The 12,222-nt window shown below is 41.6% G+C and overlaps 1 protein-coding gene across 2 annotated transcripts in view; it reads left to right on the plus strand.

Annotated features, from left to right (window-relative positions):
• ctnna1 (catenin (cadherin-associated protein), alpha 1) overlaps positions 1 to 12,222 on the plus strand; it is a 96,860-nt gene that overhangs the window by 62,415 nt on the left and 22,223 nt on the right. For both annotated transcript variants that reach the window (XM_061685073.1, XM_061685074.1), the window contains 2 exons: positions 1,248 to 1,429; positions 2,730 to 2,835. In XM_061685073.1, the coding sequence (XP_061541057.1) occupies positions 1,248 to 1,429; positions 2,730 to 2,835 (288 nt within the window). The remainder of the gene's footprint in view (positions 1 to 1,247; positions 1,430 to 2,729; positions 2,836 to 12,222) is intronic.

Genomic DNA, 12,222 nt, shown 5'->3' on the forward strand with positions numbered 1-12,222 from the left:
AGTAGTGCTCTAAGATTCACTCGCCAAATAAATAATTGGTCGCATTTGGCAAGTGGCAAGTGTTATTTTCGGACCTTATGCGAATGAGGAACAGTGTCAAAATGCAAAACGCAAACACCCAAATTATGTTGTTCCCATGTTAATCATGTTAAGGGAGAGGCTTAATGAAGCAACTTTAATTAAATAAATCCTGTACTTTTAGTTATGAATATTTCTCAACTGCTTTATGCTGAGTGAGTTCAATGGGTACACTCAGATTTGTTGGAAAACCATTAGTCTGATTTATAAAAAAAATAAATAAATAAATAAAAAAAACAAAAAAAAAAACAATTCTATGGTAGACTACGGTATACTCAAATATCCTGTCACAAATGTTTGCTATCGATTGGAAAGGTAATTTGTCAGTGTGCACACAAAAATGTACCGTAATTTCTCGTGTATAATGCACATTCCCCCCCAGTCAATAGTGCGCATTATACATGGGTATAGGGGCAAAAGGAAAAAAGACTTCCACATTTTATAAATGTATGCTGCCATCTCGTGGTTATAAAAAAGGTGTCGTCTTTCATTCCAATATGACAGAAGTATGTATGACTGCATATATGTACAGTTGTACTCATAAGTTTACATACCCTGCCAGAATTTGTGAAATGTTTTTTATTTAAATATGACTGATGACTGAACAACAACCATCATTAATTTCTTTATGGTTATGTTTTGTTTAATGATAATGCTTTTCTGAAGTGCTTGACCGTTTAATTTGAACCCTATTGAAATAAAAATTTTGCCTGGTCCTTCATGTTTTCTTTGAAGAATTTAACACATTTTACAAATTCTGCCTGGGTTATCAAACATATGAGCACAACTGTGTGTTTTCTAATTTACTAAATCAAAGAAGGGCTGTAAACTTTGGGTGCGTATTATACATGGGTTCGCATTATACATGAGAAATTACGGTAATTTCTTTGACATATATATATATATATATATATATATATATATATATATACACACACACACACACACACACACACTGTCTGAAGTTTAAGTTGACCAGTCATATAGTTTGAAAAATCTTTGAAATAATTGAGTCCATAAGTGTAGTGAACCATCTCGACACGCTGAACCACACTGCATCTAACCTGTGGGTCTCTGATAGCACCATGCAGGTGAATTATATAAACTGTAACAATGCAGCAACAGTGTGCTGTTTTAACCTGTTATCCTTCAACTATTCCCTGCTTTAGGCTATTATGGCTCAGTTGCCACAGGAACAGAAGGCAAAGATAGCAGAGCAAGTCGCCAGCTTCCAGGAAGAGAAGAGCAAACTGGATGCAGAGGTATCCAAGTGGGATGACAGCGGCAATGACATAATTGTTTTGGCCAAGCAGATGTGCATGATCATGATGGAGATGACAGACTTCACCAGGTGAGTTTGAATCTGTTGATCTGCCTATTTTATTCCAGGAAAAGGTGCTGTCTGTGTTTGATGGACACTTCTGCCGGGCAGTGAAGATAAAAAATAAACAAATAAATTCCTTAACCATAATAACAAACAGAATTTAGTGTTGACAGAACATGAAAAACAATACGGACATTCACATTTTGCTAAAATGTCTACATCTGTGGAAAGACATGGATTTGTGACAATTTATGCATACAAACGCAGATGGAAATGACCTCAGTTGTGCTTGCTAAAACAAGGTCTGATAAGAGAACAAAAATTAAATCAAATCACATGGCAGATGGGGGCACATTAAATATCGTGTGGCTTAAGGTGTGTGTGTGTATATATGTATGGAATAATCTAATTCATCACGCCTGTATGGTATAGTGGCACACAGAAGGGCAGTAGCTCGCTAATTCCACCTCCGCCCAAATTACCCCTTCAACCTTGAGCTGGCACAATGCCTTGCCAAGGTTAATGCTCTGTGAGGTAATTGATCTTGACCTCTCATGACAAATCTGCAGAGTGAGAGTGATTCTTGTTGACTTCCTGTATTGCTTATGGCTGTCTGTTGGCCCTTATGAATAAAGCATTTTTGGCTAGGAGACATGCAGTATATTTCGGGGCCACCTGATGTAGAGTTTTGGGTATGGTTCAGTCATATATGGCTGACAAACATCGTGGCCCCTGCAGCTGTGTCTAGACCCTCATTTTTCAGCGCCTTCTACTCGCCATGAAAATCTCTGTACAGTGTCTTCCTGTCAGAGGGGCTTTTTATTGAGAGACCTGACCATTTACGGTGGAACTACCAAAGCTTATTTAAATACCCTTCAATTAATTAAGAGGAAAAGAAATGCAGTAAGAGTTAACGCATAACCAGGGTTTAGCACTTACTGTCTCCAGTTCCTGATCAGGCCGGGGTTTCTAGGGCACCGAACTGGTGTAAACCATTGCTGGTTGCTCATTGGTAGAGCAGATTTTGTGATCATATGATTTAGTGGTGTCCAATATACGCAGTTTTCCAATTGTCTGTGTCCTACAGTATTTTTCCATCAAATTACATAAAAGGAATGGCATATTTTTTATTTTTCATTTCTCCATTTATTTATAAAAACATACCGGTATTTATATTTAAGAAAATCCCATGAAATGAACATAAGATGAACAGAAATAATGATGAACAGCTGCCCTCTAAAACAAATTGTCCTTTCATAATAAAATGTTACTACAACATGTGACCGCGAAAGCAAAAAATGCGACTATTTAAAATGTTGCTCCCTAGGGGGAAAGGACCATTGAAGAATACATCTGATGTCATCAGTGCTGCCAAGAAAATTGCAGAAGCAGGATCAAGAATGGACAAGTTGGGTCGTACTATTGCAGACAATGTAAGTTGCTATTACCATATAACCCAAAGGTTTTCATGTAGCTCTCCACTGTCCTCCTAATGACATTTAATTTGAATTGCTGGCACACAGGACTGATGGTAGAAAGACACAGGACAAACATTCACTGATCAATTTAATTAATTTTAGCCTATACACCATCCTCCCTAACCTCAGAAAAGGCTCACACTGTAGAATCTCGCTGATGTAAACAGTTGCCGTGATTTGTGTTATTCATGAAGCCGCCTTACGAATATTAACCAATATCTTTCGGGATCTCATTCCCTTTTCCTGGGCTTTTCGTCTTTCTACTCCCCAACTTCCAGTTCCATCATCTCTCAACATATATTCCTTACCCACGAGATGATGGCCCCTGACATAGGGAAACATGCATTTAATTATCGATGTCTTAATATTTCACTTAAATACTTGCACTGTACTACTCCTCAGAGAGACACTGTACATGACTTATCCCCAAAATTATTCATGACCAGTCTTCAGCAAACTCATCCCCTTTTTCTTCAAGATACATTCATTTATTGTAAAAAAAATATAAAAACATTTTGATGTTTGCTACAAGTATCTACTTGTCAGATTGAGATGATCTGAGACTGCTTGAGCGGTTTAGCTCCACCCACTGATTTTCCAGCATCTGTTTTCAAGAACATGTAGCCACCTTGGAAAGAAGAGAGTGGTGCGAAAAGGCCACCACTGGATTCCAATGTTGACCTCTTTGCTCCACTGAAATCATAACGGCAGAAAAGGTCCATCTTGAAGTTTCAACCATTTTATTTTTATTTTTATTTTTTTTAATGCGGTATTGGCCAATCAACAAATTCTACTATTTTAACTAGTGGGAGTTAAAAAAAAAATGCCGGAGGCATGGCGAAAAACTGGTTAGCACATCTGCCTCACAGTTCTGAGGACCTGCCTGTGTGGAGTTTGCATGTTCTCCCCGTGCCTGTGTCGGTTTTCTCCCGCATCCCAAAAACATGTGTGGTAGGTTGATTGAAGACTCTAAATTGTCTGTAGGTGTGAATGTGAGTGCGAATGGTTGTTTGTTTATATGTGCCCTGCGATTGGCTGGCAACCAGTTCAGGGTGTAGCCTGCCTCTCGCCCGAAGATAGGCTCCAGCAGTCCCGCGACCCCAGTGAGGATAAGCGGTACAGAAAATGGATGGATGGGATGGCTGGCTGGCTGGCTTCAAACCATCCTGTATGTCATCAGCCCGTAGTTATGCTCATTGTAACGGCATATACAGCGAACCTGTTTTCTGAGTTTGGTGACATTCCTCATATAGCGTATTGGTGCAGAATCCTCAGGCTCAAAGCCCATCTAGTTTACCAACGCTCTAACAACCATGTGACACTCACTCATAACACACCCAATCATATTTGGGTGTAGTATGTAAGAAAGTGAGATGTGAAATAGGGAAGTAGAGAGAATGGACAGTGCTTTTCTGTGGAGAGAGGAACGTCCTCCTGAGAGATGAATCCATTAAGTGTGCTTTGCCCCTTTTAATTAGCAGTATAATTGCCAGGTGGTTCTTTCTAAACTGCATGCATGCATTTACTCATACAGCATATGTATATTTAGGACATTGCTGTATCATGGGGATGCTGCAGGCGATGCTTATAACAAAAGGCATGCCTTGTATGATGTCTGCAAACTCCAGCAGCAATAGTTAAGTGAATCACCACTAAGACACATGCATACTGACAGCAGAGCAAAGGCAATGCTGGGCCTGCTCATTAACCTAGGCATATTAATCACATGCACTCTGTGCTTCTGGCGTAGAGGGCCTATGAGATTTTACTCCTCATATAAAACATCAGCAGATGGTCCCAGATTGATATCACAGCTTCTCACCCCGCATTCTCCTTCATGAGACTTTGTCGCGATGCATTTCTCCATGTGGTTGCAATGATCAGAGGCATGCAGGTGTGATTATGGTCAAGTTTTGTGTTTTTTGAGGAACATTAATGCATGTAATCAAGTCTAACTAAATAGTGGAAAGAAGTGAGACGTTTAGAGATGAGTGGTAGGATTTAGGTCACTGTCGTTTGCACTGCAGTTTATTAAGAATTTATGACCCGCCTATGCAGGGCATCTCAGAAATCTATCAGTCTGCTGGTAAACAAGTAATGCTGTGTAATTGAGATTTATAGTCATCAAATATATTTGCCACTATTTAGCCTATAAATGTCTGTTTCTTTTGTGCTTGCCACATAAACATGCACATGAGTGTGCGCATGCAATCAAGCTTTATCCTAATGTATGCTGACATAGTGTACTTTTCCAATTTGCATTCAATCAGTGATTTATAGTGATCCATAGGCTATGTTGCTCGACAGTCTAATCCTGGCTCTGGCTTGAGATGCTTAACAGCAGACAGGGTTGTAAATTACCTACTGCATTGGAGACGCAAAATCACCCAGTGAGCCCATAAATTCTCAGCTCAGCAGTTCAAGGGTCGTCTTTCAGCCAATAGCAGTTTAGGCCAACTAAAAATTCACTGTATTTGTTAGTTGAGAATTTTAACAATGTACCATTGATTGGCTTAATTAATTAATTCCGTTAGTCCTCTAACAGGCCACCAAAGATCCCCCAAATATCCAAACATGCTGGGGAATCCATTGCTCTGCCCATGAAACTTCGTGTATAAATATTGTACTGTGAAATGAAATTGCAAATCAGTATGTTTTGGATCGGTTGAGAGTAGGAATGGGAAATTCTCCTCAATAAAATTTAGAAAAGGGATGCATTTCTAATGGACGAAAATTACCCAAAATATTTTTTTCTCAGGAAAATAAATATTTCAACAATTGTTTTTTTTTTTATAAGTTAGGAAAATGCACTTGTAAATTCAAAGGAGTCTCAGGCTAAACCTCATGTTCAAATACACAACACTGCAATAAAAAAACAAAAACAAAAAAAAAACAGCCCTTGTTGAGATTAACCTGTCAATATCACATAGCTAAATGAATCTACCCCGCAGTTGCTTTGAAGGCACAGAATGATTTTAGTGCCAAATAAATGGTTCCACATCAAACATCACTTAGCTTTCTGTTTACTTTCTATGGCAAGCAGAGCACAAACAATTCACACAAAAATATTTTCCCCCTGAGCTGCTTGCTGCCAGGTAGTGAAATTATTGCCTGAAAGTAGCAGAATTAATGTAAAAAAAAAAATAAATAAATGTTCCATGGTCATTTAGTGCCAACCACGTATAGATATGCGTTTTCAAACCCCCCTGTTCAGGGCCAAACGCGCATTAATACGGGAGCAAAGCACCAGTTTAGAATTGAAAAACATCCGTCAGAGCCTTGATTGTAGGCACACAGTACTGTTTGCAGACCAAAAATGGTGGCAGGCACAGGCTGGAACTCGGACGAGCTGAAGCATTTGTTCACTTAAAGAGAAATTATATAGTATTCGCAGAATACGTATTATGGTTGTTCCACAATTGTGTGTGTCAGAAATTTGTATAACTGAGATCTTGTATGACGAGGATCATGGTTGACATGTCAACAGTCAGTAAACACAAAGCGTAATAACTGACGTGAATTCTGGTGACTCTCACTTGTAGTGACAGTCACAGACAGCATGACAGCATTATATAGCTAAATACATGATTTTGCAAAAAAAAAAGAAAAACACCTATTCCTAAATGTTTTTTTGCTGGATTATACAATGAAAACACCTTCAGATGTCTCTGAGGTGTCACAAAAAGCACACACAAAAAATAAAAAATACAAGCATCGAAGTTATAGTTGCATAAATGCAGCTTTTCCATATTCTGAGAGATGCGACCAAAAAAACAAACTGACCTATGTTTCACTGCACATAATTAAAGAACGGAAAAAAGGGTAGGCTTAAGCTAAAACATTTCAAATCCTCTTATAGTGAGGACTCCTTAACCCTCTTCCTCTGGGAAACCAATTAATGTTGAGCATTACCACAACTATATGATTGACATACATTTAAAAAAATTACCAAGATGGCGCCTACCCGGGCAGACGCCTCGGTAACGCGCTCTCTAGTATTGTTTTTTATTTTTTATTTTTTTTATTTTATTTTATTTTATTTTTTTTACACGACTCACTTATACAAGGGGAAACTTGCTAACCATCAAGGAGGCTACTCCGGACTTTCTTTCACCAACTTTTGCAAATCCGCTCAGTTTTTTCCCTGAGTTACTCACCGGAACAGCGACAGCAGTCTTTGTCGCATGGAGGCTGAGGCGACGCCACAGAGGGAAGCGAGCAGGCATCCAGGTGAAGCTCCGCAAGAGAGGATACAATTTGGCGTTTCTGTCCATCCACCTCGTGAATCTACACTCCCTATCGAACAAAATGGACGAGCTACATCTTCTGATAAAGACCAGTAAAGACTTTGGACGTTCCGTCGCCATGTGCTTTACGGAGACTTGGCTTTGTGAGGCTGTACCCAATGGCGGCGTCATGCTTCCCGGCTTTCATCTTCACCAGGCAGACCGCGACATGGAATCATCGGGGAAAACAAAAGGCGGCGGGATATGCTTCTATATCAACGGAAATTGGTGTACGGACGTCACAGAGCTCAGCACACACTGCAGCCCGGACTTGGAGGCACTGTTTTTGAACTGTAAGCCATTCTACTCGCCTCGTGAGTTCGCATCATTCATTCTCGCTGGTGTCTATAGTCGTCCTCAAGCTAACTCGAAGGCCGCACTGCTAATGCTCGCCGAACAAGTAACCGAAATTGGAAAAAAAAACACCCGGACTCACCCCTCATTATTCTCGGGGACTTCAACAAAGCTAAACTCAACCACGAACTCCCTAAATACAAGCAGCACATCGACTGTCCTACCAAGGAAAATAACATTTTAGACCTGGTATACTACGCTATATAAAGCATACCGTGCCAAACCTCGTGCAGCTCTGGGCTCGTCTGATCACTGCTTAATTCACTTCAGGTAAGAACTTAAATGCACGAAGCCTACAGTGAAAACAGTGAAAAAGTGGACCAAAGAAGCAAAGATGGAACTTCAAAGCTGTTTAGACTGCACAGACTGGAGTGTCTTTGAAAATTCAGCTGGCAGCCTGGATGAATATACGGACACTGTCACATCCTATATCAGTTTCTGTGAAGGTGTGTGTGTGTACTAACAAAGTCATTTCGCACAGTCAACAACAAACCATGATTCACTGCCAAACTTAGGCAACTTCGCCAAGGTAAGGAGGACGCATATCAAAGCGAGGACAGGGCCCTGTATAATCGAGCTAGGAACCAGCTGACTAAAGAAATTAACATTGCAAAGAGGATCTATGCAGCAAAGTTGGACAAACAGTTTAGCGCTAACGACTCTAAATCAGTCTGGCATCCATTCCAATCACTGACCAATTACAAGCGATGATCCCCCCCCAAGCTGAGAACAATAGCACACTAGACGAGTTGAATACCTTCTACTGCAGATTTGAAAAGGACACTTTCACACCCCACACCAACCCAACCACACCTGACCACAATCAGACCTCTGACTTCTGCGTTAACCATCCACGAGCAGGATGTGAGACGCATCTTCAAACAACAAAAGACTAACAAAGCGGCAGGCCCAGACCATGTCTCCCCACCCAGCCTCAAAGTCTGCGCGGACCAGCTTGCTCCAGTCTCCACACAGATTTTCAATAGATCTCTGAAACTGCGCGAAGTACCATCCTGTTTCAAACGCCCCACCATCATTCCAGTCCCCAAGAAACCTACAATCTCTGGTCTAAATGACTACAGGCCTGTCACCTTGACATCTGTAGTCATGAAGTCCTTTGAACGTCTCGTGCTGGACCACCTCAAGAGCGTCACAGGTCCCCTGCTGGACTCCCTGCAGTTTGCCTACCGAGCGAACAGGTCTGCGGATGATGCAGTCAGCATGGGACTGCGCTTCATCCTAGAACACCTCGACACTGCAGGAATCTACGTGAGGATCCTGTTCGTAGACTTCAGCTCATCGTTCAACAACATCATCCCTGAACTCCTTTCAACCAAGCTTCTCCAGCTCAGCATCACACCTGCCATCTGCCAGTGGATTTGCAGCTTCCTGATGGGTAGGTGAGGCTGGGAGAGACCACCTCATCCACAGGCAGCATCAGTACTGGGGCGCCCCAAGGTTGTGTCCTCTCCGCTGCTCTTCTCTCTCTACACCAACGACTGCACCTCAACGCACCCGGCAGTTTGAGATGACATCACTGTCATCGGCCTCATCAAGGACGGTGACGAGTCTGCATGTCGACAGGAAGTGGAGCGGCTGAAGCTGTGGTGCGGCCAACACAACCTGGAGCTGAACACACTCAAGACTGTAGAGGTGATCGTGGACTTCAGGAGGCATCCTTCGCCACAGCTGCCCCTCACGCTGTCCAGCTGCCTTGTGTCAACTGTCAAGACCTGGGAATTACAGTCTCTCAGGACCTGAAGTGGGCGATCAAAATCAACTCCGTCCCCAAAAAGGCCCAGAAGAGGATGTACTTCCTGCAGCTTCTGAGATAGTACAGCCTGCCACAGGAGCTGTGGAGGCAGTTCTAACAGCGGTCATCGAGTCAGTCCTGTGTTCTTCCATCACAGTCTGGTTTGGTGCTGTTACAAAAAAGGACAAACTCCAACTGCAACGGACCATCAAAACTGCTGAAAAGATTGTCTGTACCCCCCTACCAACCCTTGAGGACTTGTACGCTGCCAGAACTAAGACAAGAGCGTGCAAAATCCTCTCGGACCCTCCACATCCCGGTCACCAGCTCTTCCAGCTTCTTCACTCAAGTAGGCGCTGCCGATCAATGCAAACATTCCAACAGCTTCTTCCCTCTTGCAATCAACTTCTTAAACAACTAACCTACAATTTCATTGCAACATGCTGCCAATTTTTTTTTGTCTTGAGTTTGTTGTCACATTTCTATTGGGCCAATTATATATTACTCGTGCACTCACTGTAGTAGTCTCGCCACGCTGCAGTATTTGCATATCTGTTGTTGACCAATGCTGGTCACTCATGCCAGAGTAGCATCTGCACCACTAGCACACTGACTGAGGAGGAAAAAAAAAATAGTGTACCGACATTACCAGATAAGTAGCAACCCTTTATTGCTCAGTGACTGTTTTTGTCAATGTCTTTATGTCTCAAAAGTGTTATCTGTCAATTGACTGTCTGTTGTCGTACTAGAGCGGCTCCAACTACCGGAGACAAATTCCTTGTTTTTTGGACAAACTTGGCAAATAAAGATGATTCTGAAAATGATTGCATAAGTGTACCACCACCATATAAAAGAATCATTTGATTAGTCACACAAGTTTACAAATTTTCTAGCAAAAGAAACCAATTTACCTATTTAAAATCATAGTCCCAAACAGAAAATAGATAAATCATTACTGCTGCAATTATTGCACTTTATTTTGATTATAGTTTGTTTTCCTGTACAATCCTCTTTTCTGGGTTGTTTAACTTTGCAAATACAGTGGTTACCGAAAGTATTCAGACCCACTTAAATTTTTCAGTCTTTATTTTGCAGCCATTTGCTAAACTAATTTAAGTTCATTTTCCCCCTCATTAATGTACACACAGTACCCCATATTGACAGGGGAAAAAAACGGAATTGTTGAAATGTTTGCAGATCTATTAAAAAAGAAAAACTGAAATATCACACAGCCATAAGTATTCAGACTCTTTGCTATGACACTCATATATTTAACTCTTGTGCTGTCCATTAGTTCTGATCATCCTTGAGATGGTTCTACACCTTCATTGGAGTCCAGCTGTGTTTGATTATACTGATTGGACTTGATTAGGAAAGCCATACACCTGTCTATATTAGACCTTAGAGCTCACAGTGCATGTCAGGGCAAAGGAGAATCATGAGGTCAAAGGAACTACCTGAAGAGCTCAGAGAAAGAATTGTGGCAGGGCACAGACAATGGCCAAGGTTACAAAAAAAATTCTGCTGCACTTACAGTTCCTAGGAGCACAGTGGCCTCCATAAACTTTAAATGGAAGACGTTAGGGACGACCAGAACCCTTCCTAAAGCGTCCCGTCCGGCCAAACTGAGCAATCGGGGGAGAAGCGCCTTGGTGAGAAGGGTAAAGAAGAACCCAAAGATCACTGTGGCTGAGCTCCAGAGATGCAGTCGGGAGATGGGAGAAAGTTCTAGAAAGTCAACCATCACTGCAGCCCTCCACCAGTCGGGGCGTTATGGCAGTGGCCTGAAGTAAGCCTCTCCTCAGTGCAAGACACATGAAAGCCCGTATGGTGTTTGCTAAAAAACACCTAAAACACCTGAAGGACCCCCAAGATGGTGACAAATAAGATTCTCTGGTCTGATGAGACCAAGATAGGACTTTTTGGCCTTAATTCTAAGCGGTATGTGCAGAGAAAACCAGGCACTGTTCATCACCTCTCCAATATAGTCCCAACAGTGAAGCATGGTGGTGACAGCATCATGCTGTTTTTTTTTTTTTTTTTTCAGCTGCAGGGGCAGGACGACTGGTTGCAATCGAAGGAAAGATGAATGTGGCCAAGTACGGGGATATCCTGGACGAAAACCTTCTCCAGAGTGCTCAGGAACTCTGACTGGGCCGAAGGGTCACCTTTCAACAAGACAGTGAACCTAAGCACACAGCTAAAGTAACAGAGTGGCTTCAGAACAACTCCGTGACTGTTCTTGAATGGCCCAGCCAGAGCCCTGACTTAAACCCATTTGAGCATCTCTGGAGAGACCTGAAAATGGCTGTCCACCAACGTTAACCATCCAACCTGACAGAACTGAAGAGGATCTGCAACGAGGAATGGCAGAGGATCCCCAAATCCAGGTGTGAAAAACTTGGTGCATCATTCCCAAAAACACTCATGACTGTATTAGCTCAAAAGAGTGTTTCTCCTAAATACTGAGCAAAGGGTCTGAATACTTTTGGCTGTGTGATATTTCAGTTTTTCTTTTTTAATCTGAAAAAAATAGTTTTCTGTCAGTATGGGATGCTGTGTGTACATTGAGGAAAAAAATCGAAAAATTATTTTAGCAAATGGCTGAACTACAAGAGTGAAAGGGGGTCTGAATACTTTCCGTAACCACTGTATCTTCATACGTCTATGCTATAAGCAGGGTTTAGACAGGCAGATTTTTTAGCTTTGCTAGCTTCATAGTTATATCATGACAAACCATGTCATGACATCAAAAATAAATATTTCAGTCAAAATTTCCCTTGTGTATTTCTACTATCAGAGCATTTAAATTGATGGAGAATTTAACTACATGAATCGATATCGAATCAAGTTGCAACCTAAAGAAGCAAATTCGAATTGTGAGGTTCTTAACAGTGCCCAGCACTACTGTTGCTTGTACCTTGTTATCAGGCGTTACAAGGTTGCAAA

This window comes from Phycodurus eques, chromosome 9, assembly GCF_024500275.1.
Source record: "Phycodurus eques isolate BA_2022a chromosome 9, UOR_Pequ_1.1, whole genome shotgun sequence".
Classification (NCBI taxonomy): Eukaryota; Metazoa; Chordata; class Actinopteri; order Syngnathiformes; family Syngnathidae; genus Phycodurus; species Phycodurus eques.